General features: G+C 39.0%; 1 protein-coding gene across 1 annotated transcript in view; it reads right to left on the bottom strand.

Annotated features, from left to right (window-relative positions):
- hepacam2 (HEPACAM family member 2) overlaps positions 1-25,223 on the bottom strand; it is a 102,102-nt gene extending 76,879 nt beyond the window's left edge. The window contains exon 1 of the mRNA XM_039737373.1: positions 25,072-25,223. Within this exon, the coding sequence (XP_039593307.1) occupies positions 25,072-25,150 (79 nt within the window). The 5' untranslated portion in view covers positions 25,151-25,223. The remainder of the gene's footprint in view (positions 1-25,071) is intronic.
- Positions 25,224-25,829: the final 606 nt, after the last annotated feature.

The raw sequence follows: 25,829 nt of genomic DNA, 5'->3' as shown, positions 1-25,829 counted from the left end.
AATTTCAGTTGAATTAATTTCAACAATTTGTAACAAATCTGCCTGCCACGCCAAAACGGGTTGATCGTTACCGCTAACCTGTCCTACTTTAAAGCAGATGATAAAAGGCTAGGTCAATATCGCACCCTGCAGTGCACCCTCGTACACACCTTTTTTAAATGTTCAGTTCAAACTGAGCATTTACAGTACGAGAGAAAAAAAATAGCTAGTGGTCAATATCCATAAACAGGAGGAGAAAAGAACAATAACAATCACTTTCATCTGTCCCCACCAACCCAAAAATAACCCTTATACATGCTGATACAATATATATATATATACTAGCAAAATACCCGCGCTTCGCAGCGGAGAAGTAGTGTGTTAAAGAAGCAATGAAAAAGAAAAGGAAACATTTTGAAAATAACGTAACATGATTGTCAATGTTATTGTTTTGTCACTGTTGTGAGTGATGAGTGTTGTTGTCATATATATATATATATAAATATAAATATAAATATATATATTATATATATATTTACACACACACACAAACATATATATATACATATCTATACATATACACATACATATACATACACACATACATACATACACACATACATACATACACACACATATATACACACAAATACATATATATATATACATACACACACACATATATAAACATATATATACATATACATACATATCTACATATATACACACACAGCTATTTCAGGATATTAAAACGGATGACTCCGCTCTTACTAAGTCTGCGTGGATATTATGAACTATCGTATTTGTTCAAGTTCTATTTAAATTTTAAATAGAAGGAATTTTTATTTAGTCGACAGAAATATCTTTGGTAGGAATGGTAAAAACAGACAGGAATATTATTCCTGAATAAATCAACTCAAACCTTAAACAACTTATAATATTTTGCTCTCCATAAAAATATATCCTGTCTAAATTATACAAGTTAGAAATAAAGTAAACATTAAAAGAACAAACATTCAAATTTCTTTACTCTTATGTAATTTTATATTTTATAAAAATAAACTTAGATTTTAAATATCCCAAAAGATTTTGCTCTCCATAAAAATATATCCTGTCAAAATTATACAAATTCAAATATGAACATGCTGCATAACAAAACCTAGAAATATAAATAAAATGTGTTCCTTTCAGCAATAACAAATCAAATCATTCAGTTGTCTTTGCTCATATGTCATTTTAGAGCTGGACGCCTGGCATCTTTTTTTGGCAACAGGTTCGTTTCTGTTTGGTGTGAGGTTCTGTGTTGTGGAGATTCTCAGGATGGATTGCAGGTGCTCATCAGTGAGGCGACTCCTGTGTGCTGTTTTGTTAGTCTTTATCACTGAGAAGAGCTTCTCACACAGATATGTGCTACCAAACATGCACAAGGTTCGAGCCGCATGTAGACGGACTTTTTGTTCTTCAAAGTCACCAAAGCGCCGTGCAAACTCAGTGCGCTCAGTTTATCAGCAAAGTGCGATTTGGGAACACCGTAGTGACGACTTGGTTTAACATTACTTGGCAACAGGGAAAGTGGGGCAAGTGGTTGTGTCTCCCATAAAAGCAGCCTCAATTGAAATCACTTTGTGATTGTGCACGGTAAAAACGTCCGCTGAAGTGTCAGATTCTTATTTAATTCTTCTGCTTTCTGTATCTTCTGCATTGCATTCAGGTCTTTCAGGTTACCCTGATGTTTTGTTTTATAGTGCCGTCTTAGATTAAATTCTGTAATTACAGCCACATTAGCTCCACAAATGAGACACACGGGTTCAGTAAACATATACTCAGCCTCCCATCGGTTTTAAAGGCTCTATTTTCAGAATCAACTTTTCTCTTCAGCATCGTGTGAGCTAGCTTCGCAATAACTTGCAGCATCTTAAGGTAGACTTGATTAACGCGTAACTGTTCGGCAAGGCAGCTGAAGCGCTGCATTATGGGATCTGTAGTTTATTGTGTTACCAGCGCTTCATATACCCGGCTTTAATAACAATAATACAGTATATAAAATGATCTCGGGCGGATATAATTACGCCGGGCGGATGTGGCCCGCCCCTTGAGTTTGACACATATGGACTAAATAGAACTTGAAAAGATATATTTTTTCAAATGTGATCGCGCAATTCAGATAGAGTTGACCAAGCACTACAGCCTGCATGCCTCAATAAGTCATCCTCCCTCGCCTTACTTTTTCCCGTTCATCTAATGAATACACTGAGTATGGCTTTACCAAAACAATCATTGATGGCGAATAAAGTATCCATTATTCGAGTATGTAGATCGGGATATATATATATATACATATATATATACCCGCGTATCAGCGGAGAAGTAGTGTGTTAAAAAGCTAGAAAAGAAAAGGGAACATTTTAAAAATAACGTAACATGACTGTCAATATACAGTATTTGTTTTGTGAGTGTTACTGAGTGTTGCTGTCATCAAGGATTTGATTATCATTATTTCTTTCAATCAGGTTCGTATTTGTAGGATGTGTTGTGTTCAAGTTACATTCCGTGTTTGTCAATCGTTGTAAAGATGACAGGTTTCATTCATCGATTCGTTTCTTACTGCATCAATAAACAGCTCGCCTTCTTCTTTATCTGAGACCTGACACACTGCATGCACGGGTTTTTTTTACACTGTCTTCCTTTAGCGGACATTGACTTTTTCCAACGTGTGCTTTGTTTCCGCAGTAGTTGGATTTATGAATATGCTTGTATGTATGAGACGCTTCATATTTTTTGCTGCCTTTTCAATTGTGTAATTCGGTTTTGTTCAGCTCTTTGGAACTGTTGCCTTTTATCTGTGCACTGCGCCAGTTCACGTGAGCCGCCGGTGTACATGCATCGAAGGTTCCCAGCTGTGCTGGTGCCATCTCGTGCTATGTCCATGGCTGTATTTAATGTTACCTTAGTCCTGGCACTTAAAACTTTCTCTCGTTTCGCTGAGTTTGTGTCAAACACCACCCTGACCATCTCATCTTCCTCTCCATAAACACAGTCCTTCACCCGTGAATATTTAGTGGAGTTTGCTATTGGATTGCCGCTGACGGACGGCCTTATATGGGCAGGCACTAAATTACAAATGCCAGCGGCAGCCTGTCTATGAACTTAATTTAAAGTGTAGGGTTTACATCGTGCTTTGTTTCAAGTAGCAGAACTCATGAATATGGTTGTATATGTCACTCGCCGCTTCTTATTGTTTCGCTGCCTTCTCAATTATATAATGCATGTTTTCTTCAGCGCTTTTTTGAGGTCTTCCTGGTTTTCTATGTACTGCGTGATTACGTGGGAGGCGTGATGATGTCACACGAAACTCCGCCCCCACGGCGTTGAAGCTCATCTCCATTACAGTAAATGGAGAAAAACTGCTTCCAGTTATGACCATTACGCGTAGAATTTCGATATAAAACCTGCCCAACTTTTGTAAGGAAGCTGTAAGGAATGAACCTGCCAAATTTCAGCCTTCCACCCACACGGGAAGTTGGAGAATTAGTGATGAGTCAGTGAGTGAGTGAGTGAGTGAGTGAGTGAGTGAGGGCTTTGCCTTTTATTAGTATAGATATATATATACTAGCTGGAGTACCCGGCGTTGCCTGGGAATCTATAACCGGTGAATTTACCAAATGAAAGAAACAGAACATAGAAATAGAACAAAAAAAATTTGTGGATTAAATTTTATCATAATAGGTAATATAAGTGGTTATTCCAGAGCCTTTGGATACAGTATATTTTTTGTTTTGCCTTGTGGTGCGAAAATGAACAAATTCTGAGGATTGCCCACACTAGAACATGATACATGGAGTTGTGCGTGTGAAAAGCATGGATTTTCATGGTTTGTTTCAATTACGACAGTATTTGCAGGACTTGTGTTGAAGTGAAATTCGGCATCTGTCAAGCGTTGTAAGCATACAACCGTTTTCATCAATAACTTCACATACAGCTTTTGAGAGTTTAAACATTTATAAACATCAAAGTGTCCACTACTGAAATCGTCATCTGTGAATCTAAGATGTTTAAGAGGCATTGGCGGTTGTCGAAAGGTATAAAATATTTGGCCATTTCGGTACAAATGAAAGCGACAACCGAACAATTCAGCGGCAGCCATCAACTCACATGCAGAACCATAGGTGAAGGGCTTAAGTATTTCACTCTTATAGTGCCCCTGTGTAGTATAATTATCTCCTGTACCGTCATCAGTCCACACCTTGAACATGTCCCAGTCATTCAATACATAAGACGCAATGTTCCTCTGGATATCAAGAGTGAGCCTGATATGGCCGTGCAATATGTAACAAAGAGAATGGAAAAGGCAGGCGCAATCTCCGGGCATAGAAACCACTCGGTAAGTGACAGTTCTTTGATCGATGGTGATCACCTCGATAGACATGCTAATGGGGGTACGGTTAGAATGATAAAGGACATGGGTACCTGAACAATGTAAAGTAAGTCTAAAATACCTACACAATAATTATAATCGTAATAAACGAACAATAAAACAGCGGAGAAGCCGTGGATTAAATAAAAAGGCTGTAGTTATCAGCAGGGAGACGTGAATCCCATGGTGAAGCAAGGAAGGGAATGTAGAGACCGGAGCAACGGACGGCCTTATATAGGCAGGCAGCCAACAACATGGGAGGCATTGGGACTGCAGGAATGAGCCTGTCAAATTTCAGTCTTCTACCTACACGGGAAGTTGGAGAATTAGTGACTTTGGAAAGTTCAATATGGCGGCCAACAGTGGCGTCATACCACTGAAATAAGTACGTACATCTGTTTCGGTTAGCGCAGGGAAGCCGCCTACCAAATTTCGTAAAGATGGGGCCATAAATAAGAAAGTTCAACATGGCGAACGTTGTCGACCGTTATGACCGTTACGTGTAGAATTTCGAAATGAAACCTGCCTAACTTTTGTAAGTAAGCTGTAAGGAATGAGCCTGCCAAATTTCAGCCTTCTACCTACAAAGGAAGTTGGAGAATTAGTGATGAGTGAGTGAGTGAGTGAGTCAGTGAGGGCTTTGCCTTTTATTAGTATAGATATATATATATATATATATATATATTGTGGCATCCGGCCGGGGCGCCCAAGTGCCTGTAGAAACCTGGAGCCCAGCACTTCCGCCACACCAGGAAGTGCTGGGGGGTATAAGACAGGGGACACCCGGAGGGCTTCTGGGTGCGCAGCCAGCACTTCCGCCACACTGGGGCGTGTCTGCGGAGGAATGCCGGGAAGCAGCTGGAGCCCATCCGGGTTCCTATATAAGGGGCCGCCTCCCTTCATTCAGTAGCGGAAGTTGGGTGGAAGAAAGACGGAGCTGGAGAGAGGACTGGAGGTGGCCAGAAGGCTATTGGACTGTGTGCCCTGGACATTGGAGGAACGGTGCAAGAGGCACTGGGGAGTGCACGAACTGTAAATATTACTGTAAATAAACGTGTGTTGGGTGAACATACGATGTCCGTCTGTGTGTGTCCGGGCCGTCTTCCACAATATATTTACAGTACATATACAGTAAGAATATCACTCCTCCAGTTCCCCTTCCGAAGCTCACATGTAAGGAGAGAAAACAGCCTAGAAGAAGACAGGAAAATCAAATGAAGCAGATCAGCATCTGCCTGGGCCATGTGAAGAAGTCCTGGAGCTTCTAAAGACCTGACTGTTAGGTGGAAGTTGATGATTCTCTTTTGATTTGTGAATTGGCGTTCCACTATTTCCCACGGACTCAGGTGAGCTTCACGAAGACCTTATTGTTCTTTATCATGGCGCTGGCTGACTGTATAGTTTCTTACAGTTAAGACTTTCGCTGCTTGGGGTCGACATCCATTTATACTCTTCGTTTCACCTGCTGCCAACAGGGGCTGGAACTTTGGACTTACATGTGAGCTTGGGGAAGTGATGATATTCATACTGTGTATATATATATATTTTTTTTTTGTATCGGCATGTATAAGGGTTATTTTTGGGTTTAGGGGGACAGATGAAAGGGATTGTTATTGTTTTTTTCTCCTCCTGTCTTTTACTGTGATATAATATATTTCTCCGTGTTTATGGATATTGACCACTAGCTATATTTTTTCTCTTGTACTGTAAATGCTCACTTAGCAGGCATTTTACAGGGACGTACTGCAGGGTGTGATATTGGCCTAGCCTTTTATCATCTGCCTTAAAGTAGGACAGGTTAGCAGTAACGATCAACCCGTTTGGGCATGTCGGGCAGAATTGTTACAAGTTTGTTTATGTAGTATATAACTTGAAGAAAAGTGTGCTGTATTAAGATTTAAGCCCTGAGGGCCTAACTGGATGTAACATGGCCACACTCCTTGCCTGCCGACATCAGTGGTATACTTTCAAACTCCACAAAAGTGAAGAGCTGCGTTTTATGATTTATCTGTTATCAAAATCAAGGTTTAGTCAAACATAAAGTAATATTCCTAAGCATGCTGAATCTAATTCATTGTCATGGGGGCTGCTGTCTCTCCTCGTAGCACTGCACACAAGGCAGGAACTAACCCGCATAGGTTACCAGGCCATCACAGATTCATTTAAACATGCTTTATTTTAAAAAAAAAACTTTCTACAAAATAAACTAAAAGGCTGAATGACCACAGTGATGCAAAGTTACATTTTTGAGCAAAGAATTTTAGGGTTTTTTTTTTATGCCATCAAGTTAAAAATTGGAGTTAAGGGGTGGAAGTGTCAAACACTTGAAAGTAGCCAAAAATATTATGTTTCTTTAATAAATAATTCTAGAGTTATTATTGCTTGGCTCTTTAAATTTTGAACAATTATTGAAAATCACCTAATCAGTCAAATTGTATTATATAGTATTTTCTCTAACAGGCACAATCAAACATGTGCAGTCAAAAGACAAATATGACTTGTGAGACGTGTTTAGGTTTCCCCTAAGTAAGTACTGCATTAACAAAATGATATAAGAATACAAACAAAAAAATATATAAATGAATTAAATAAAATAAACAGCATTAGCTATTTCTATCAAATGTTTTCATTTTCAAACCTAATTTCTCCAAAACAGAATCTGCTGGTAGGATCAACCTAATACTAAGGCAGTTTTGGAGTCACCAAGCAATGTAATCTTTATTTGAACCCAGAGAGAATGAGTAAACTCTACTAGACAATGCCCAGTTCAGGACCTCAACCTACGACTGGACTCTGGGAACTGCACCACCATGCTGCCTTTTCGTGGTAAATCTATATGAATAAAGTTAAGAATGTTGGCCTGTATTTCCAGGCATCACCTGAGAATGGCTCGAATGGTTTACATGAAATTTGACTATGTATATGTATTTATCTTGGTCACGGTCAGAGTACAGACTACATTTTTTCCTCCCTGACTCTACTGGTAGCTTCTTCGAGAAATTTTGCTATGTGGCACATTATTTTCTTACATTTTTAAGTCCCAAATCAAGGATGCATAGAAAAAGATTGTAATGAAAGTTTAGGGGTAAATTAAAGGTAGACCCACTTCAATGTGTACACATCACCTTGGTACTGCCCTCAGGGGCAAACTAGTGGACTTCGACAGTTAAAGAGTTTCAACGAGGATATAACCTGTTGGATCTCGTCATTCACATTCTGGGGAATAAACTCAATATTTTTTCAATTTCTTTTTTATCCATATTCAAATAATATGCCTTCTAGAACGAGAACCAATTTAAATACAAGAAAAGTTGATGTCAGAAGAAAGTGTCTGATGTGGAATTCTGAAAGCCAAGAGCAGCGAAACAACTGTGTAGCTGCCAACCGCCAGAGGAATGCTCAAGAAAGAGAGGCGAAAAGCCAAGAGGAATGATAACTGCACCAAGTTTCAAATGGAGAATGTCATATACAAAAAAGAGGACAAGAAAGCTACAAGGGATGCTCACAGCGCGTGGATACTGATCAGGAGATGCACACTTGGGCAAGGCAGGCAGAGATTCTAGAGGAAGAGTCCCAGCAGCTGGAAACTGGCTCTGTGACACACACCTGAATCAGGGAGGACGAGAGTGTAGAAGAACGCACACTGATCAACCAAGACATTTGGAGTTAAGACAAGCAGAGTCCACTCAGAGTGTGTTCATCTGGTTTGGTTAAAAAGTGAAGGACAAAGAATTACTCGTGTGTTTAAGGCCTCAAGTCATTTGGATCATTAGGAAATATAAGAATGACCTGACATGACGGAGTTAAAACACTAATATGCCATAAAATTAAATAAGCTGTAATATTGAAAAGGACTGGTTTTTAATTATGCATTTGGGTTGTAACAAAAGCCTGCGGCCACTGTGGTCCTAAAGGGGCGGATGTTACTTACCACTGGTGTAAGGCGTGTCCAACATTTAGTGTCTGCTTGAGAAGTAAATGTCTTCAGCTATAACTCTCTATATGATTATGCTTCTGCATCAGACATTGGTTTCATGGACCAAATTTGCCAGAACAATTGGTTGACACCATTTTTATAAATAGCAGTATAACTATTATCTCAATATAAAAAATGTTTACAAATTTCTGTAAAAATAATATTAATATTCATACGTTATAAGCTGGAATACTTATTAATTATTCAAGAAATTAAATCAAATGCTGTTTATTCTCCCTACAGTTTTTGAAGTTGTAATCTGTCCATTATTGAAGGGTAACTCAGTTAGCAAGCATTATAAGGAAAGAAAGCACTGAGGTGGATAGGATTTTAAGAGTGCACTGCCTGAATTGCAAAAAATATTAATGGTCTGATACCTTTTTATCCTAATATACTTAGTAATTCTTATTTCTCCTCCAAACTCCGCCATCCTTTTCAGGTCCACAACCACTCTCATCAGCCATCTAAAGTGAGCTTTGTTGCTTCAATTCTTACAACACCTTCAGTGCAACATACTAAAGGTAACAGTTTGATGTCAAAGGAACCCAGAGATTCACTGCGTCCTCATGATATGATAAAGTCACACGAATCTGTAGAAAATGTAAGGTTAGTAAAAAGTATAAGGATTATCCATTTATTGTTTATTGAAGTACTAGGGTGTTAGCCATTTTGGATGTAGTGAGAAGTCAAGCAAAATGACACATTTTATTGGCTAACTAAAAAGATTACAATATGCAAGCTTTGAAAGCAACTCAGGCCCCTTCCTCAGGCAAGACGTAATACAGAAACTGGAGTTCCCTATGTTTATATGGACACCAGGACAGATACAACATTGGGAAACCTTTAAGTGAGGCATCTTAAATGTAAAAAATTAATAGACCTCTTCAGGCTGGTTCATTAAGCAAGAGAGGAGAACAATATATAGGCAAGATCTCTGGATAAGATAACTAACTGTCCAACAAAATATTCTGAAGTTTCTGATGAGATTTTCAGTACAATGTGGGTCTGTAGTCAGGTTGTCTGGGTCAGTCTGAGAGATGCAAACAATCCTCCTATCTGGCCATAAAACCCTTGTCTCCATTCAAACCATGTTGTAATGTATTAAATTTTAGCATGAGTTTCACTTCCCATTATTTTCTCTCTTGCTGTGTTCTAAAGTTGCCCATAAGCACTGTGACTTTAAAGTCCCTCTCACAGTGTCCATGGCCGCTACAGGAACATCTGTGTTTCCATGCTTGATGTGGAACCTGTGTAAATTCATTCTCTGGCGGAGTGTTTGTCCAGTTTCTCCCACAAAGAGTGCAGTGTCAGGACATTTCATACAGAGAATGAGGTAGACCACATTAGATGATCTGCAGGAAAATGATCCTTTTATGCGATGTTCTAGTCGGCAGTGTGGTATAACTATACGGTCTGTATTATAAATGTGAGCACATGTTTTCCATCTTTTCTGTAGGCAGGGCAATGTGTTTATTGAAGAAGCTGAATGGTGCTAATTTCTATGTCAGCTTTTGAATGTGTACTAGTGTTTGATGTGTAAGTGTATAAAAATGGAGTGACAGCATGTATCTTGCAGATAACAGCATTCCTTGTTTATAAGTTCTGAATTCCTGTTTAGAATGGTCACAACATACTTGTATAATGGAGAAAAGAAGGAACTTAATCCATTGCTGCAATATTTGTTTTGGACTTTGACAATCGTCAGGCAAATCTAATCATGTCATCTTTCTAATTCTCTCTTGACTGGCCAACACCTAAAACACTCTGTGTTTGGTATGAAAACATAATGGAACTAATTGCATATGACTTGTTTTATCATTAGAAGCAGTTCAGACCTGATAAAACCAGAAGATCAAAGTGGCTTGTGGTAAACATCTAGAATGACCGCTTACAAATGCATTGGGTACAGTATGTTTATGTGTAGATTTAGTCTTAAAAAGTCTAGTGTTTTTCATTAATCCTGTAAATCTTTTCTAATATCAAGAAATTATATTCTTACTGTATCAGCTATCTCCATTTGAGTTCATAATTGCTGTGCTCAGATTGTTATTTAAGTGTCTCTCTTGACTATTTGACTCTGAGAATTTACAGTTGATTCTTCTCCTTATAATTTAATGCATTTGATTTAGATTTAGGATTTGGGAAAGCCAGAGCCTTTAGATCAAAAGCTAATTTTGGATGGGATACCATGACATCCATCACCAAGCATATGCTTATATAGCAGAAGCCCTGGTTTTGCAGGTGAGAGATGGAGGCACAAATGCTGAATTGAGCTAATATTCTTCATAACAGTTTATTATTATTAACTTATATGGCTGACTCCTTTATCCAAGGTGGCTTATGACATTTCAGATACAATTCACTACGTTTCTTTTGTTTCTTCTACTGAAACACAGGGACTTGATTAGGGGCACACAGTGTCAGTAATGTGATTTGAACCCACAACCACAAGGTTTGAGGTCCAAAGTCCAAAGCTTTACCCACTCTGCCATACTTTTCATGCTACAACATTACCTGATTTTCACTTCCTGTGCTTCCCCCAACTTTTTCTTGCACCCCTGACACAACCTGGTGTATCAAATAAACTTCCCCATCAAGGTAAATCTGTTTTTTAAAAACACAGATTATTCACAGCTTTAAAAGAGCTTCATCTTATTCTGTTCATAAGAATTATTTATGAATGTCTAGATACCACTTTAGTTTTTTTTGTCCGGTACCCCCTGACTCACTGGTACGAGAAAACCCTCACAAATGATATACGACTAAATTCATCAAGCTTTTTTTGGGTAAGCCCGTATTTTTGGTCCTCTAGACCTGAAAACCTCTCATTTTTAGGTCATTTGTAAACTATATTTCGTGCAGAGAATTACACCCTTATGATAAAGGTGTCTTCAGCAAAAACGATCAGAAGGAGTTGAAGTATTTCATGCCACATTAGCTTACTGCAGGGAATTGTCCCCTAATGGGATACGAGAGATCAGAGTTACTCCTTTTCACAAAACATAAATAATGAGGATCAATAATATAGGCATCCATCCTCTAACCCACTGAATCCGAATACAGGGTCACAGGGGTCTGCTGAAGCCAATCCCAGCCAGCACAGGGCACAAGGCAGGAACCAATCCTGGGCAGGGTGCCAACACAAACAGGACACACACAAACACCAAGCCCAATTTAGAATCGCCAATCCACCTAACCTGCATGTCTTTGGATTGTGGGAGGAAACCGGAGCACGGACACGGGGAGAACATGCAAACTCCACGCAGGGAGGACCCGGAAGCGAACCCGGGTCTCCTAACTGCGAGGCAGCAGCGCTGCCACCGTGCCGCCCTAATATAGGCATGTGGAGTGTCAATTTGTGCTGTTTTGTGGTTGTTGGTCACATATTTTTGATATCTGATTCTTTATCGGTGGCCCTAGCCTTTTAAGAGCCAATGTTAAAACTGACAAATTTTAAACATATGCATGCAGGATATCATTTTTGAACTATTGCAATCGAGAATATTTGGACTTTAAACATTTAAATTGAAGCACAAATATTAATATTTCAAATATTTGATGCAACTGTTCTTGTTTATTATGTATGTCTACCTTCTGAAGTAAATCATTACACTTATGAACACTCTGAATTATGGTGGCTAATGGTAATTGAGACTTTTTAATCTTAGAAATCTGTAATTACTAACTATATTATTTACTTAAAGTAACAGTTTGTTTTTAAATATAATCAATCCCACAATATGAATACACACTAATGGAACTGTGCACACTTGACAGAAGTGTCATTAACCAGCTAAGAAACAAACAAATGTGGAGAAAACAAGCAAGCAAATTCCACTCACAGTGAATTAGAACCCACATTTCAGTGAACATCATACGAAAAGTTAGTTAAAAAAATCAAATAAAAATAAGCAATTTAATTAAGCAGACCTTGGATTGTCTAGACTGTGTTCATGCCCTTCCAAAAATGTTTAACCTCTTTTCATACCTAATTTTCAACAGATGGAAGAGATATGAAAAGTTGTACGCCGTGTGTTTACTTGTGCTGTTGGTGAGAACGTTTTTTTGTTTAGTAATTGATTATAATGGTCTGAGTCTTTTGGCCATATGACGTCCTGAGGAGAGAGTGGGAGTATCGAGAACAGCACATGCTGTACGCATTGCATGATATTTGTGGAAAAAGCATAAGGAGGTGCTTTTGAGTGTTCCTTTGTGGAAGAACAATTTTAGGATAATATAGCATTCATCATGAAGAAATAGCATAAAGGGTTAATAAATGTCAGAACGAGATAAAGATCAAGTGAACAACAAAATGTACACTGAAATATAAGAACTGGTTTAAGAAAAATACTGAGATGGTCAAGTAAATAAATAATTTACCAGAAGAAAGGTTGATGTAATAAACAAAATGTCCTGAAGGATGACTAAGAAATCAGCAAATGACCCATAACGAGAAAGGACAGTTGTTATATGCACAAAAATTTCAACTCAAAGGTATAAGAAGAACCAGAATATAATATAATGGACTTTTATTTTATATAAATCAATTGAGTGTAAACCAATGAACCAACCAGAGTAAAATATATTCATTGATTGACATTGTACGTAAATGTAATAGTTTATAAAATGAACCTGTATTCTTTGTTTCTCTGACCATTCAGACCATGCTGTACCAGACTGCTTTTCACGAATGCTCTATCTAAGACATTTTGCTGAGGAGTAATTAAAAGATACAATGAACAGCTTTTCTCCTGCCTGATTACTGATTCGTCCTGTTAGAGGACGTTTCTTTTTTTAATGAGATGTTAAATTTCGACCACACCTTCTGTCTTTTTCTGAAAAGATAAGTTTGGTATTTTTCAAGTTGAAGTTATTTCTTCACAATCATGGTATATGTTAATTTGCCACATAAGATTGTTTCTAAAGCAACAAATATCTTAAAAATGTAAAAAAATACCTAGCCTGGTTCTGCACATTTTTAGACTCAAGGTGAAGAGTACCTGGGTCAAAACATGAAAACAAAAGCCTTGAAACTTACTGAATACAGTCATGTGCTGATTTACGGCCTACCGAGTGAAGGTGATTCATACTTATGGCCGAGGGCCATAGGAAAACAATAGTGTAATAATGTTTAAGAAATTGCCAGAACCAGCTGTAATAATAAATCTTTCATCATCCATCCATCCATCCATCCATTATCCAACCCGCTATATATCCTAACTACAGGGTCATGGGGGCCTGCTGGAGCAAATCCCAGCCAACACAGGTACAAGGCAGGAAACAAACCCCGGGCAGGGCACCAGCCCAACGCAGGGCACACACACACACACACACACCAAGCACACACTAGGGATCATTTAGGATCGCTAATGCACCTAACCTGCATGTCTTTGGACAGTGGGAGGAAACCGGAGTACCCGGAGGAAAACCACGTAGACACGGGGAGAACATGCAAACTCCACGCAGGGAGGACCCGGGAAATCATCATCATCCATCCATTATCCAACCCGTTATATATCCTAACTACAGGGTCACGGGGGCCTGCTGGAGCAAATCCCAGCCAACACAGGTACAAGGCAGGAAACAAACCCCGGGCAGGGCGCCAGCCCACCGCAGGGCACACACACACACACACACACACACACACACACACACACACACACCAAGCACACACTTGGGACAATTTAGAATGGCCAATGCACCTAACCTGCATGTCTTTGGACAGTGGGAGGAAACCGGAGTACCTGGAGAACCCACGGGGAGAACATGCAAACTCCACGCAGGGAGGACCCGGGAAATCATTACTATTATTATTATTATTATTCTTTCAAAGGGTGTTATATTTTTTCTGACTCTTGTGGGGTAATTTTTATGTATTCAGCTCACACCACCACAACTGTTATGGTCCTGCACCTCAGTTTTGCCTTTTCAAATTTGTTGACAACCCATTAGCAGCAAATGTAAACCGTCCCCTTGGTGAAACAAGCTCATTTAGAAATGAGGAAACATCAATAAGTGCTGCTGATTGCTTAGGTGTCCCACCATTACCCACTTGTGAACCAACGATGGCAAACTGCAACCCACCAGTGGATGAGAAACACTGCCTTACACAGACTCATCATGCGGCCGCAAGATACAAAGATCACTTTGTTCCACTCCATAGTGGCAGTTAAAGTATTCCTACTGGTGACCCACACTGGACCCACAAAGCCTCAATTGCAATGATCTGTATACTTTGCGACCGACATATGAACAGTTTGACATAAGGCCAAATGACCAGTCCAAAATGGAGCCATAAATTGGTCCATGACTATATAAGCACTATGAAGCAACAACGGATTCCATTTTGTGCCTTACACATTTCTGAGGCATGACTTCAACAAAAAAAATAGATAGTACTTTTTATCACAGATTCTAGGTAATATTTTCTCTGGGAAAGGATACATTTCCTATTTACTTGTCTGCTTGTGAGTAGAGTTTTGCCATTCCCCACCCCTAATGCTAGCACACATACTGAATCATATGGAAGCTTATTCCTGCTACTCAAAACAAAAAATGTATTACATTATTTTGCAAGGTTATTGCTGTTATTATTGTGCAAGCTTTTGCTTCGGAAGTCTAGTAACAGTTGGTGAGAAAAATTGAGCACAGTGCACTTTCTCACTGAAGAAACTTTGCTTTTAGGAACCAATGGGTTCCTGTACAATGTAGGACCTGGGCCACCAGTAGTTCCTGGCCACTTTCATGTGTTGTGTTCCCACCGCACAAAAGGGCCTGGGGTTTGTTTCCTGCCTTGTGCCCTGTGTTGGCTAGGATTGGCTCCAGCAGACCCCCGTGACCCTGTAGTTAGGATATAGCGGGTTGGATAATGAATGGAAGGATGGATGAATACTTCATTATAAGACCTGTGAATCCTTCATATTCCTAAGTAATTTTACCAGCATATAAACAGAGGTGAATAACCACCTTACTGATACTTCATATCCATGATTAAGAGTAAAATAACCCTTTGTTAAGGTCTTGTTCCATAAGAGTAAATTAGTAATAGAGACATTTTTGTAGTACCCAAACTAAAGTGTTACCAAGGAGTGATGCAATGGAAAGTGCTGCGCGATCAGAGAAGTTCACAAGGAAGATTATTACTTCAATGTGGTGCATGGTGTGGCACACCACGGGGGTGGCAATGAAGAGTGATATGAGGTACAAAGTGCAGAGCATTCAGAAGATCACGTGGGGCCTTACTGCTTTTATGCGGTGCATGGCACAAAACACACCAGGGAGGCGGCTTTGAAGAGTGAAATGAGGTGAAGTGTGGTGCTCCATCTTCTCCAATAACTCCCCAATAACTCCCTAAAGTTGAAACTATTAACTGATTGGTAAGATGGTGCCAGTGCTTGTGGTCAACCAATCAACCCATGTAATCGGCCAAACTCCACTCATGATAGTTCCTAGTTGAACAAAAAGTACATATTCTGGAGTATGAGCTAAAAAAAAGAACCAGGAACTGCCTACCAGGAACTACAAATGGCCTGAGCTTCTGCGGTGAAAGTGCTACAAAGGTCCCTGAGTTTCTTACAATGTTCCATTTAGCTTTAAGCAGGTTAAGCTTTGTAAGTTTAGTGCAGATGGTATGTGCATAGAAGTACACAACACTTAGATTGTGACTTAGCCAGAAATAAAACCCTGACACTTGGAGCTGTGATACACAAACTTTGTCCCTATAAATTATTTAAATCTAATAACATTACATAGACAAATAACAATCTCTATGGTTATCATATGACCCTGAATCCAGTACTGAGTTTGCAAATGAAATGAATGACTAAAAACTAGTTAAATTAAAAACGAGGGTGACTTAGGTCCTTGATGTATGTATAAATAGTACCCACTACCAATCATACAGCCAGTTTATAATCCATTTGTTTTTCACCAACTGATCAAATTAACAGCCACAGGACACTAATAAAGGCAAAGTACCAGCTATGAACAGAATTTAAAAATGAAAATTAAGAGTTGAACTTTGAAGTTTACAGCACTGAAGGCAATGAATTAGTGTTTGGTTAGTTTCCCTACATCGAGGAAAGTGGACAGTACAATGTGCTCCTCCATGACACCCTTGCTCATGTCCTTACCAATTTCCTAAAAATGAACAATTTAAAAGAAAATGATTTCTGAAATAATATTTAACTGCCTAGAAAGGATGTCCTTTTTAAAATTTCATTTTATTTGGTATTCATGATCAATTTAGTCTAGAAAACAGAACAATGTATGACATTGTAATTGCCTTTCTTACAGTGCTACAACCAAGAGGGACATCATATCATGTCATGTCATTTTCTAACCTGCTTAGTCCAGACCAGAGTCATGGGACATTAAGAAAGAGTAATGTGTTTGTGGTTTAGCGGATCCACAGCTCATGTCAAAGGCCACTTTTTAAAATAAATAATCGCCATACTCATGGCTTAGTGAGGGGCCGTGGTGGTGTGTGGCTGAAGTTGCTCCCGGGGTGATTTGTGATGAGAGCGGTCCTTGCTTAAGTGCACAGGGGAGCAGTTGTCCGCATCCGTAATTGTTCACAGGAGCTGCTGATTGCCACAGCTGATCCACGTCCCCGTGATATATAGAAGCGCGAGGCGGCTAGTAGGAGAGAAAAGGCTCGCAGGCAGCTGGAGAGTGAGCCCTAGCGGGGTGTTTGGCCGACACCTAGGGCAGTTGGTAGTGGTCGCTCACGCAGAGCATTTTATGGAGGAGAGGCAGTGACCGGAAGAAGGATGGCTGGCTGCATAAGGCCGAGAAGGCAGCGGGAGTCGGGAGGGTTGGAAGGTGGATAACCAGCGTGAGCGTCCTGGCCGTTGGGGGGGGAAACCAAGTCTCGGTATGGAGAGTGCTGAACCGAAGCCAGGGATCGGGAAGCCTCCAGATCAGAAGGTAGAAGAAGGTTTGCTGCAGCTAGGGTGAGTCCCCTGTTGCGGGGCTCGTTTGGGAGCTGTTGCGGGGCTTTGTTTTAAAGAGCCTGCTTCAAGCCATTGTTTTAACCTCATTGTTTTTAAAAGTTTTTTTTTTCTAATGGACTTTAACCTCCACCCTTTCACCTGTTTTATGGATTATTTATTTGAAGGCATTTGATACACTGCACTTTATTTAATTTGGACACTTTGTTTTTGTTTGCTATTTTAATAAAAGCACTTGACACTTTTTTTACACCATCCCCTTTCTTCATTGTTTGTGCCTCACTGCCAAACTCATCGGTGACATTACCGACGGTGTCATGTTCAAGGGCTCCCAGAAGGAAAATGGGAGCGTGGAGCAGAACCCGCATCGTCAGTGTTGGATGCTAAGTTCATTTAAATAGTCTAGAAATTCTTTAAAGTTGTGTGGAAATAATATGACATGTCAGAGATAAAATGTGGAAAATGTGTCAGTGGTGTAATGGCTGGTCTGTGCTGTACAAATTGCAGCTACTCCATTCTTGAAGTTTCTAAAGTTCACCACGTAGTCTTTCTTGGGCAATGAAGGCCATTTTACCAGCAACAAGTTAAGAATTGTCAGTCAGTCATTATCCAACCCGCTATATCCTAACACAGGATCACGGGGGTCTGCTGGAGCCAATCCCAGCCAACACAGGGCGCAAGGCAGGAACAAATCCCGGGCAGGACGCCAACCCACCACAGAGTTAAGAATTATTTTGTAGAATTTAGGATGCATTATTTATTTATTTTTGTATTTTTAATTGCTAGGCTAATCATATCATCCTGTCGTCATTTTGTATACTCATTTATCATGGGCACTGACATTTTGTGGGTTTATTACCATGAGTGTCGCCATTTTGTTTTTAAGGTGCTGTATGTTGCTGAACATTGGTCATGCACTTTGTAATATACATGACATTGAGGAAAATGTGGCTGCACACAGGAAACTGCATCCCAACGTCAAATAATTACAGGAAAAACCTCGCCAGACACTTGTGCTCAAGCATTAACAGGTGATAAACTGGAGTTGAACTTCACTGCTGAAATGTACAGTGCTGAAGTGCAAGATGAGACCTTGACATCAAACATTTGAAAAAGTAAGTGAAAGAAAAGACTTTTCTGTAGCTTTTTGCTAAAGTGTTTTTTGTAGGATCCTGCCTAGACTGGAAGTGACTAGTAGCTAGGGCACGTCTTGGATGAGACAATCCCTGAGAGACACACTGCAGTAAGGCACTTCTTCTCTTTGTGGATTTTGCTTGCATTTCCTTTATTTTGTTCTGAAGACTGTGGTTTTCTCTTTTGTAACTAGCAACTCTAAATTGGCCTAGACCTTTATCTCCATATACAGTAGATGGTAACTTATTTTGATGGTGAAGATACAAACAGCTCTAATTAGGCTGACTATATTTCCATATACATCTAAGAGCACTAGATAGAAGATGAGTTCTCATGTGTGCTTATCAAATGATCAGTCGCTTGACAGCGGAACATTTTATTCCATTCAAATTTTTAAACATGACGCAATGAATAAAAATGGGACTGTCCTGGGAAAATTGGAACATCATGTCACCCTAGGTGTAATATGGCATTGGTACAGGAAACAAATCTTTCTTACTGACTGCACATTACAGTCAATATTATCACAAGTTGCTATACAAGTGTTCCTTTTCTTCAAGCACTGCTTTGTTGTTGTCCCTCAAATTTTGGGATTTCCACCTGATATGGCTACCCTCTCATGCTTTATGCATCTCACCTCTTGATGTTCTGCTGCTTGCATTTTAGAACCACCCTAATGCACCTGACCTCATACTAAAATTGTTTAAAATAGTAATAGTAAAGTATTTGGAAACAATCATTGAAAATGTCAAGCTCAGGATAGGACAAAGCTGTTTTACTTATTAATTACATCCATTCGTCCATCCATCCATCCATTGATTGGCAAAGACATCACAAAGACACTGTGAACCCAAAATATACACCATCTGCTGTATGTGACATTGTGATGCACTGTGATATGTAGCCACTTTGTTCTCATTTTAATTGTACATCTTTCTTTCCACTAGGAACTTTTAATACCTTGTCACCCTTACCTTGCGGGAACACCTTCATAAAGGAAGGACCAGGGGAAAGAACATGCACAGGGCATTATCTCCCCCGGAATTCTAGATGGCAGCCCCCTTGGGTTGCAGTGATGCCTTGAATCCGCACAGGGTTTCATGGGAGTTGGGGTTCGGTACAGCCCAGTTGGGTTCCATGGGTGCTGCCAGGGGGTGCAGCAGGGACTGCGGAGACCTATTTGTTTGGGCTTCTGGACCACGCTAATGGACCACAGGAAGTGCTCCCGGGTGCAGGATAAAAGGAGCCAGCCACCACTGCTCCAGGAGCCAGAATTGGGAGGGAGAAGATGAAGGTCACTGGAGGAGGAGTGGAGGCAGAAGCAGAGAGAAGACGAGAGAAAGAAAAGAATCTGTCTGTGTCGGGTGTTGGGGAGCTGAACACCCCTGCAGGCCAAAACCTCCAATTGTTCAAATACATTTTGTTAAAGTTGATTGAAATAATGAGATCGACTAAGTGTACCTATGTGTTCCATCTGTGGTTCGTTCCTTTTTTCTTATGCTACTTGGGTCGTTTTTGGATTTTTAGAGTGGAATAAGCAGACTTGGAAAGGAGATGAATACCTTCAGTGGTATAAGGATGAAAGTATTGAAAACGGCAATAATAGTATCAGACGATTTTTTTTCATGTGACTTACATGAAAAAATCTTCTATATGGAATTTGGAACTACAGTTACCAAAAAAGGGGAACATGAACCAAAGTAGGTGTTTTCACGGTACTTCCCAAACTTTCTAATACATGTTCAGTTAACTCATTGAATGCCACTGCAATAATAGGTAAGTTTGTTCCTGACCACCTTGTAAAATCAGGGTGTTGTTTTACTATTCTAATTAAATGCAGTTTGTTACTGAGCAAAACTCACAATAAAAGGTATTATCTCTAAAATTCGAGTTATATTGTAGTTGACACTTGGAACAGAAAACTTTTTCCTACTCATAATTGGCAATCAATGTGTTAAACATTATTTTAGGAACTATTTCCTTCAATATTTGTTCCATGTGACAGAAGTAACAGTGACAGAAGTTAGTTAACAGTGGATTAGGGAAACAGTTTTGGTTTAGAAAAAGAAAAGCTTGAAGATCTGATTGACAGAATTCTGTTTAATGGCTGAGACTCCATAAACTTCCCAGGGATAAAATAAAAGGATGAATGGAGAGAATAAGACTGTGGCAGGAATGAGTCAGGGACATGCGGTCAGGGGAGGCAGAGCCTCACCTGTCATCATAAAAAGTAAAAAAAAAACTAATAATCCATTCATCCATTATCCAACCCGCTATACCCTAACTACAGGGTCACGGGGGTCTGCTGGAGCCAATCCCAGCCAACAAAGCGCGCAAGGCAGGAAACAAACCCCAGGCAGGGTGCCAGCCCACCACACAAAACTAATAATGACAACAATAAAATAAATTTGTCCACTGGTCTGTGCTATAAATTTGTTTTCTGTACGATTCCAATTATTTTGATCATTTTTATAGACAAAATTGCCATTTATATGAGCCATAATATAGCACTATAACATACTGTAACATTGTTAAAGCCACATTTTCCAATTCAGGGCTGAAGGGATCAGAATCTTTGGGGATTAAGGAGTATAACTAAAGAACCATGAGGAAAACCAACATGGAGAGGAAGTGCAAACTCCACACCGGCAGCGATCAGGAGGTGAGATCTGAAGCCAGTATTTGTGAAGTAGCAGTATTAAGCACTACACTACACTACCTTGCCTGCCCTTATATGAGCACAAGCTAACTGGAAAGGAAGACAGCATTTTTAAAAAAAGACTACAATGACTGCATAGATCTTTATTGCAATGAGCATGAGCTATTTGAAGAATATCATCTTCCTTTTCACTGTGAAAAACCCTGGGTCAAGTGCAATGAAAGTGCAGTCTTTCCAGTTCTCTCTATATACTGCATATACCACCTTAAAATCCTTTCCTGTTATCAATATAATGAGTTTGAAGTTGAGAAGTTAGCAAGGGCTCAACTGGCATGTAAGTGGAAGAGAAAGGTGAAGAAGGTACGGTTATGATTCCATTGGTGAAGAGAACAGACCAAAATGAGAAGATGGTACTTTTTTAATTAAGATTTAGAATAAGGAAGTGATGGGTTTTCAGGAAGAATAACCATTAAGCAGGCAGGGGTCTCAGCAAATTTAAACAAGAATACCCATCAAAACTAACATGGATATACAAATTGATATAACTGGAACTTTTTTTTAGTAAAATAAGATCCCAAAAAAGTGGGAATATAAACCTGAATGAGAGACTTGGTGCTTTATTTAATGGAGCGTCCTCTAGTGCTCACAACAGAAACTGGCTGAAGGTGGCACACACAACAAGCAGATTTGCAAAGCCAATTCATGTTTATTAAAGTGAGCACAAGAGTCAGAAACAGAAGCTACACAGCAAACACACATTAGAGACTGAACACTTGACTTGGAACAACTTCAAGACTGACTAAATTAAAAAAACAGCAGGTGCCTTGAGTTTATTCCGAGAATAGTTACCTGGCAGGAAGAGACACTATTTGTTCAAAATGGGTGGGACACAAGCAAACCCACTGCCATGAAATGTAGGCAGACAGGTCATCACATTGGACATCAGGACACAGTGGACCACAAGAACTCACTGCAGCCTGGTGTTACATGCAGTCAGACCCCGGAAGTAGAGGATATGTAGTCAGAATATGCAAACGTATGCAGATGAAGATGGCAGTGCCATTTCAGGCAAAGCTAAATTGTTGTTTATGATAGCAAACAATGTCAGTAATATGTAAAAATGTAGAGAATACAAAAGAAGACAATTGAACATAAAAATGGTGGACCTCTGAGCCGGTCTACAAACCAAGACCAAGGTATCTTGCTTATATGCTAACACTTTGGGTGTACAGAAACCAGATAAACCAGTACTTGCAAATGAACCATGCTGCTTCTTAAAAGAAGTCTGGCTTTGGGAATCCTGGCACACAGTTTTGTCTTTTTAATATACTGTTTAAAAATCAGTTCACCTTGACATTAGTTCATTTGATTAATCAAAGGTTGAAATTCCTATTAAATCGCGAAAGTTGTGGTATTGTCACAGTTAACAGTTTAAATAAGAGTTGAATATTTATTTAATGTTTATATGTGTAATCCACTATACTATTACGCTAAACAGTCATACTGATTTGCAGGTATACCATACCATTTTGTAAGCCCACTTAATCCTGAGCAGGGTCGTAGGGGGCTGGAGCCTGTCTCGACAAGCAAAGGGAACAAGGCAGGAACTGTCCCTTAACAGGCGGCAGTCCATCACAGAGAGAACACTCACACACACACACTCACGCACACACACCCACACACACACACACACACACACACACACACATGCACGCATGTCTTTGCATTGTGGAAGTAAACCAAAGCACCCGATGGAAACCCACATAGACATGGAGAGAACATGCAAATTCCACGCAGAGGGCTTGGGGCATGAACCCTGGTCTGTCTCCTTATCGTGCCCCATACTGATTTGTATAGTAATTAATAAATCCCTTCAATCATCAAATTATGATTTCCCATTTGTACTGGAGAAAACTGTCGTTAATGTTTTGTTTCTGAGTTTTCATTTTTATTAGCACCTGTGCTATATTAGGGAATTGTCTCTGGAAGAGCATTTTTGGGGTGTAGCGGAGATATGCAAAGTTACTCTCCATGGTGGGTTTAGTTATTAAAATTTTGATGTGCTGCCACATTATTTATCCCCTGGGGAATTTATTTAATGACCTTACAGTACCTGCAGTTTATTCCACATTAGGCAGCATCGGGTACCCTTGGTAGTATAAAATAAGCCTTATTGTAGATGGTATGAGAGGCACAGTGACTTGGCCACTGTCCGTGTGGAGGTCCTCACTCTCCCTATGGGTGTTTGTGGAACTTGTGTGCTAGACTTGCTTGCCTAGTATGAGTGAGTCTAGGTATGGGTGTGTTCTACAATGGACTGCTGCCAAGGCCGAGGCCGCCTCCTGCCTTTGCCAAATTCCCCTTCACCCTGAAATTAGACTGAGTTTGCTACAAAAATGGATGGAATCAACATACAGTATATACAGTACTTAATGAGGAACTTTTCAGTAATTATAGATTCTGGTGTGTAAACCTAATCTACTGACTTTATGATCCTAAGCAAACCACTTTACATGCCAATGCTCACATGGAAATATTAAACCAATTGTACGACAGGTCCATATTTCTGATAGCACTTGCAATTGAATGGTTTTATGTGAAATAAAGTGTGATTGTTCATTTTGCCCAGCCTTTATCTATTATTTTAAACAGGCAATATTGTAAGGCAGCAGATATTAAAAAATGATTGTTTTGGTAATGTTGGTATTAGTGTTACTGACACCTTAAAATATAAAAAAGCAAAAGGAGTTTTTTTTTGCTTTGCTATACTTTAAAAGTATCTCACTTTTGGAGTTATGCCTCTGCCTATCCAATGACAGTCATGTTCTGCAACTAATGTTCACACTTCCTATCCTAACAATCAACACAATTCCTTTAGGGAAGCAATACAGTCATTTTTCGCTCAAAATACAGTACATTTCATAAATCTATCTATCTATCTATCTATCTATCTATCTATCTATCTATCTATCTATCTATCTGTCTATCTGTCTATCTGTCTATCTGTCTATCTATCTATCTATCTATCTGTCTATCTGTCTATCTATCTATCTATCTATCTATCTATCTATCTATCTATCTATCTATCTATCTATCTATCTAATGCAACTGTCCATTTAAAGGGTGCAGTGTGTAAATTTCATACATTTTTTTCTGTTAAATGGAAGGGGATAGTTTGCAGTGGATTGTTTGTAAACCATATTGCATTTATAAATATCACGTCACCTTCCAGCCCCAAGTTCATTCAGCTTCAATTGTTTTACGGAAGCAAATAGTTTATCAGTTTATCTGTCTCTAAGTCTTCTGTCAGCACCTGTTGTTTAAAGAAACATACAACATCTCATATCTGAGTTTCAGTTTATTTGTCTATTCCATCGGCAGGCCGTGTTAATTGTAATTGTTATGGTGTATTAAAGCTACAGGGAAACATATGGTTTCAGCATGTTGAAAGTATAAATAATTTAGCGAATCGTTCAGCTTTAAGAAGTAAGTTGAATTTAATTTAAATTAAGTTTCTCTTTGTTAACATGGAACAAGGTTCATATTTTGTTGTGTTATATAGCAGGATAATTGTTCCCTTGTACTGTATATATATATATATATATATATACACACACACACATATATATATTTAAATATATATATATATATATATATATATATATATATATATATATATATATATATATATATATATATATATATATATATATATATATATATATAAATAAGCTGTAAATCTTGCATGGTTTGACAGATGCATTTATTAGATCACAGTAACTGAAATGTTTTGACACACTGTAAAGTTCTGCTTTTTCACTCTTTTACCACCCATTAAAAACTGAACCTCACACAGAGGTTTGCCATCCAGCAAGTATAATCCTTACATAGATTTTTATTGGTAAAGAAAATTTTAACAATCTAATATAAATAATTAAATAAATAAATAGTTGCTTACCAATGAGAACAATTAGAGTTTCGTACAGAAGAAAATAGACCGTGCTTTGGAAAGGATCCATGAATGCATATGATTCCATCTGAACAGCTTCTTTCTTGTTTAGGCTGACTTCTGAGAAACTGATAACTGCATTTGCCAGTGAAATTAGAAGAGCCAGCCCAACCCTCCCATGTGACGAGGAAGATTACACCTGATATACGGATCTCCAGCAACATCCACCTCTGCAACCCAAATGCGCAGCCGATTGTGCTCCTGATAGGACTCGTCCCACGAATGCTGTTAGCATTTATATGGTGCTGCCCTGAACTACAGTAAGAGTGCTCTGTTCAGCTCTCTGGTATTATTTTGAGCTTTTATTTTTTTTACACTTTCCATATTCTTTCACTCAGTGGCCTTTTTTATTTTATTTTTTTTACTATAATTATGAGCTAGAGCAAGAACCGAGTCATGTTTTTAAGCCGTGTCATCTCATTTCAGTCTCTCCCATTGTTCCCATTGTACAGCACCAACAGCTTTTATGAATGCATCTGTTCATTTAAATTTGACAGGCAGCTTTGTTACTTTTTTCTGTTTAAATTGTTCTGTTTACTGGCTTAAAATGAACTTAATTTATGTTATACACATTGCAGTTCAACAGCTAACATCATATCAGATGAAATTATCTGACATTATCAATTATACTGGAGCTTTTTGTTTGATGAATTACTTTTTCCATTTGCACTTTTAAGCAGTATTAAATAATATAATGCTATTCTCAA

This window comes from Polypterus senegalus, chromosome 15 (genome assembly GCF_016835505.1).
Source record: "Polypterus senegalus isolate Bchr_013 chromosome 15, ASM1683550v1, whole genome shotgun sequence".
NCBI lineage: Eukaryota > Metazoa > Chordata > Cladistia > Polypteriformes > Polypteridae > Polypterus > Polypterus senegalus.
Note: the sequence above shows the minus strand (reverse complement) of the source record. Positions and strands in the feature narration are given on the sequence as shown.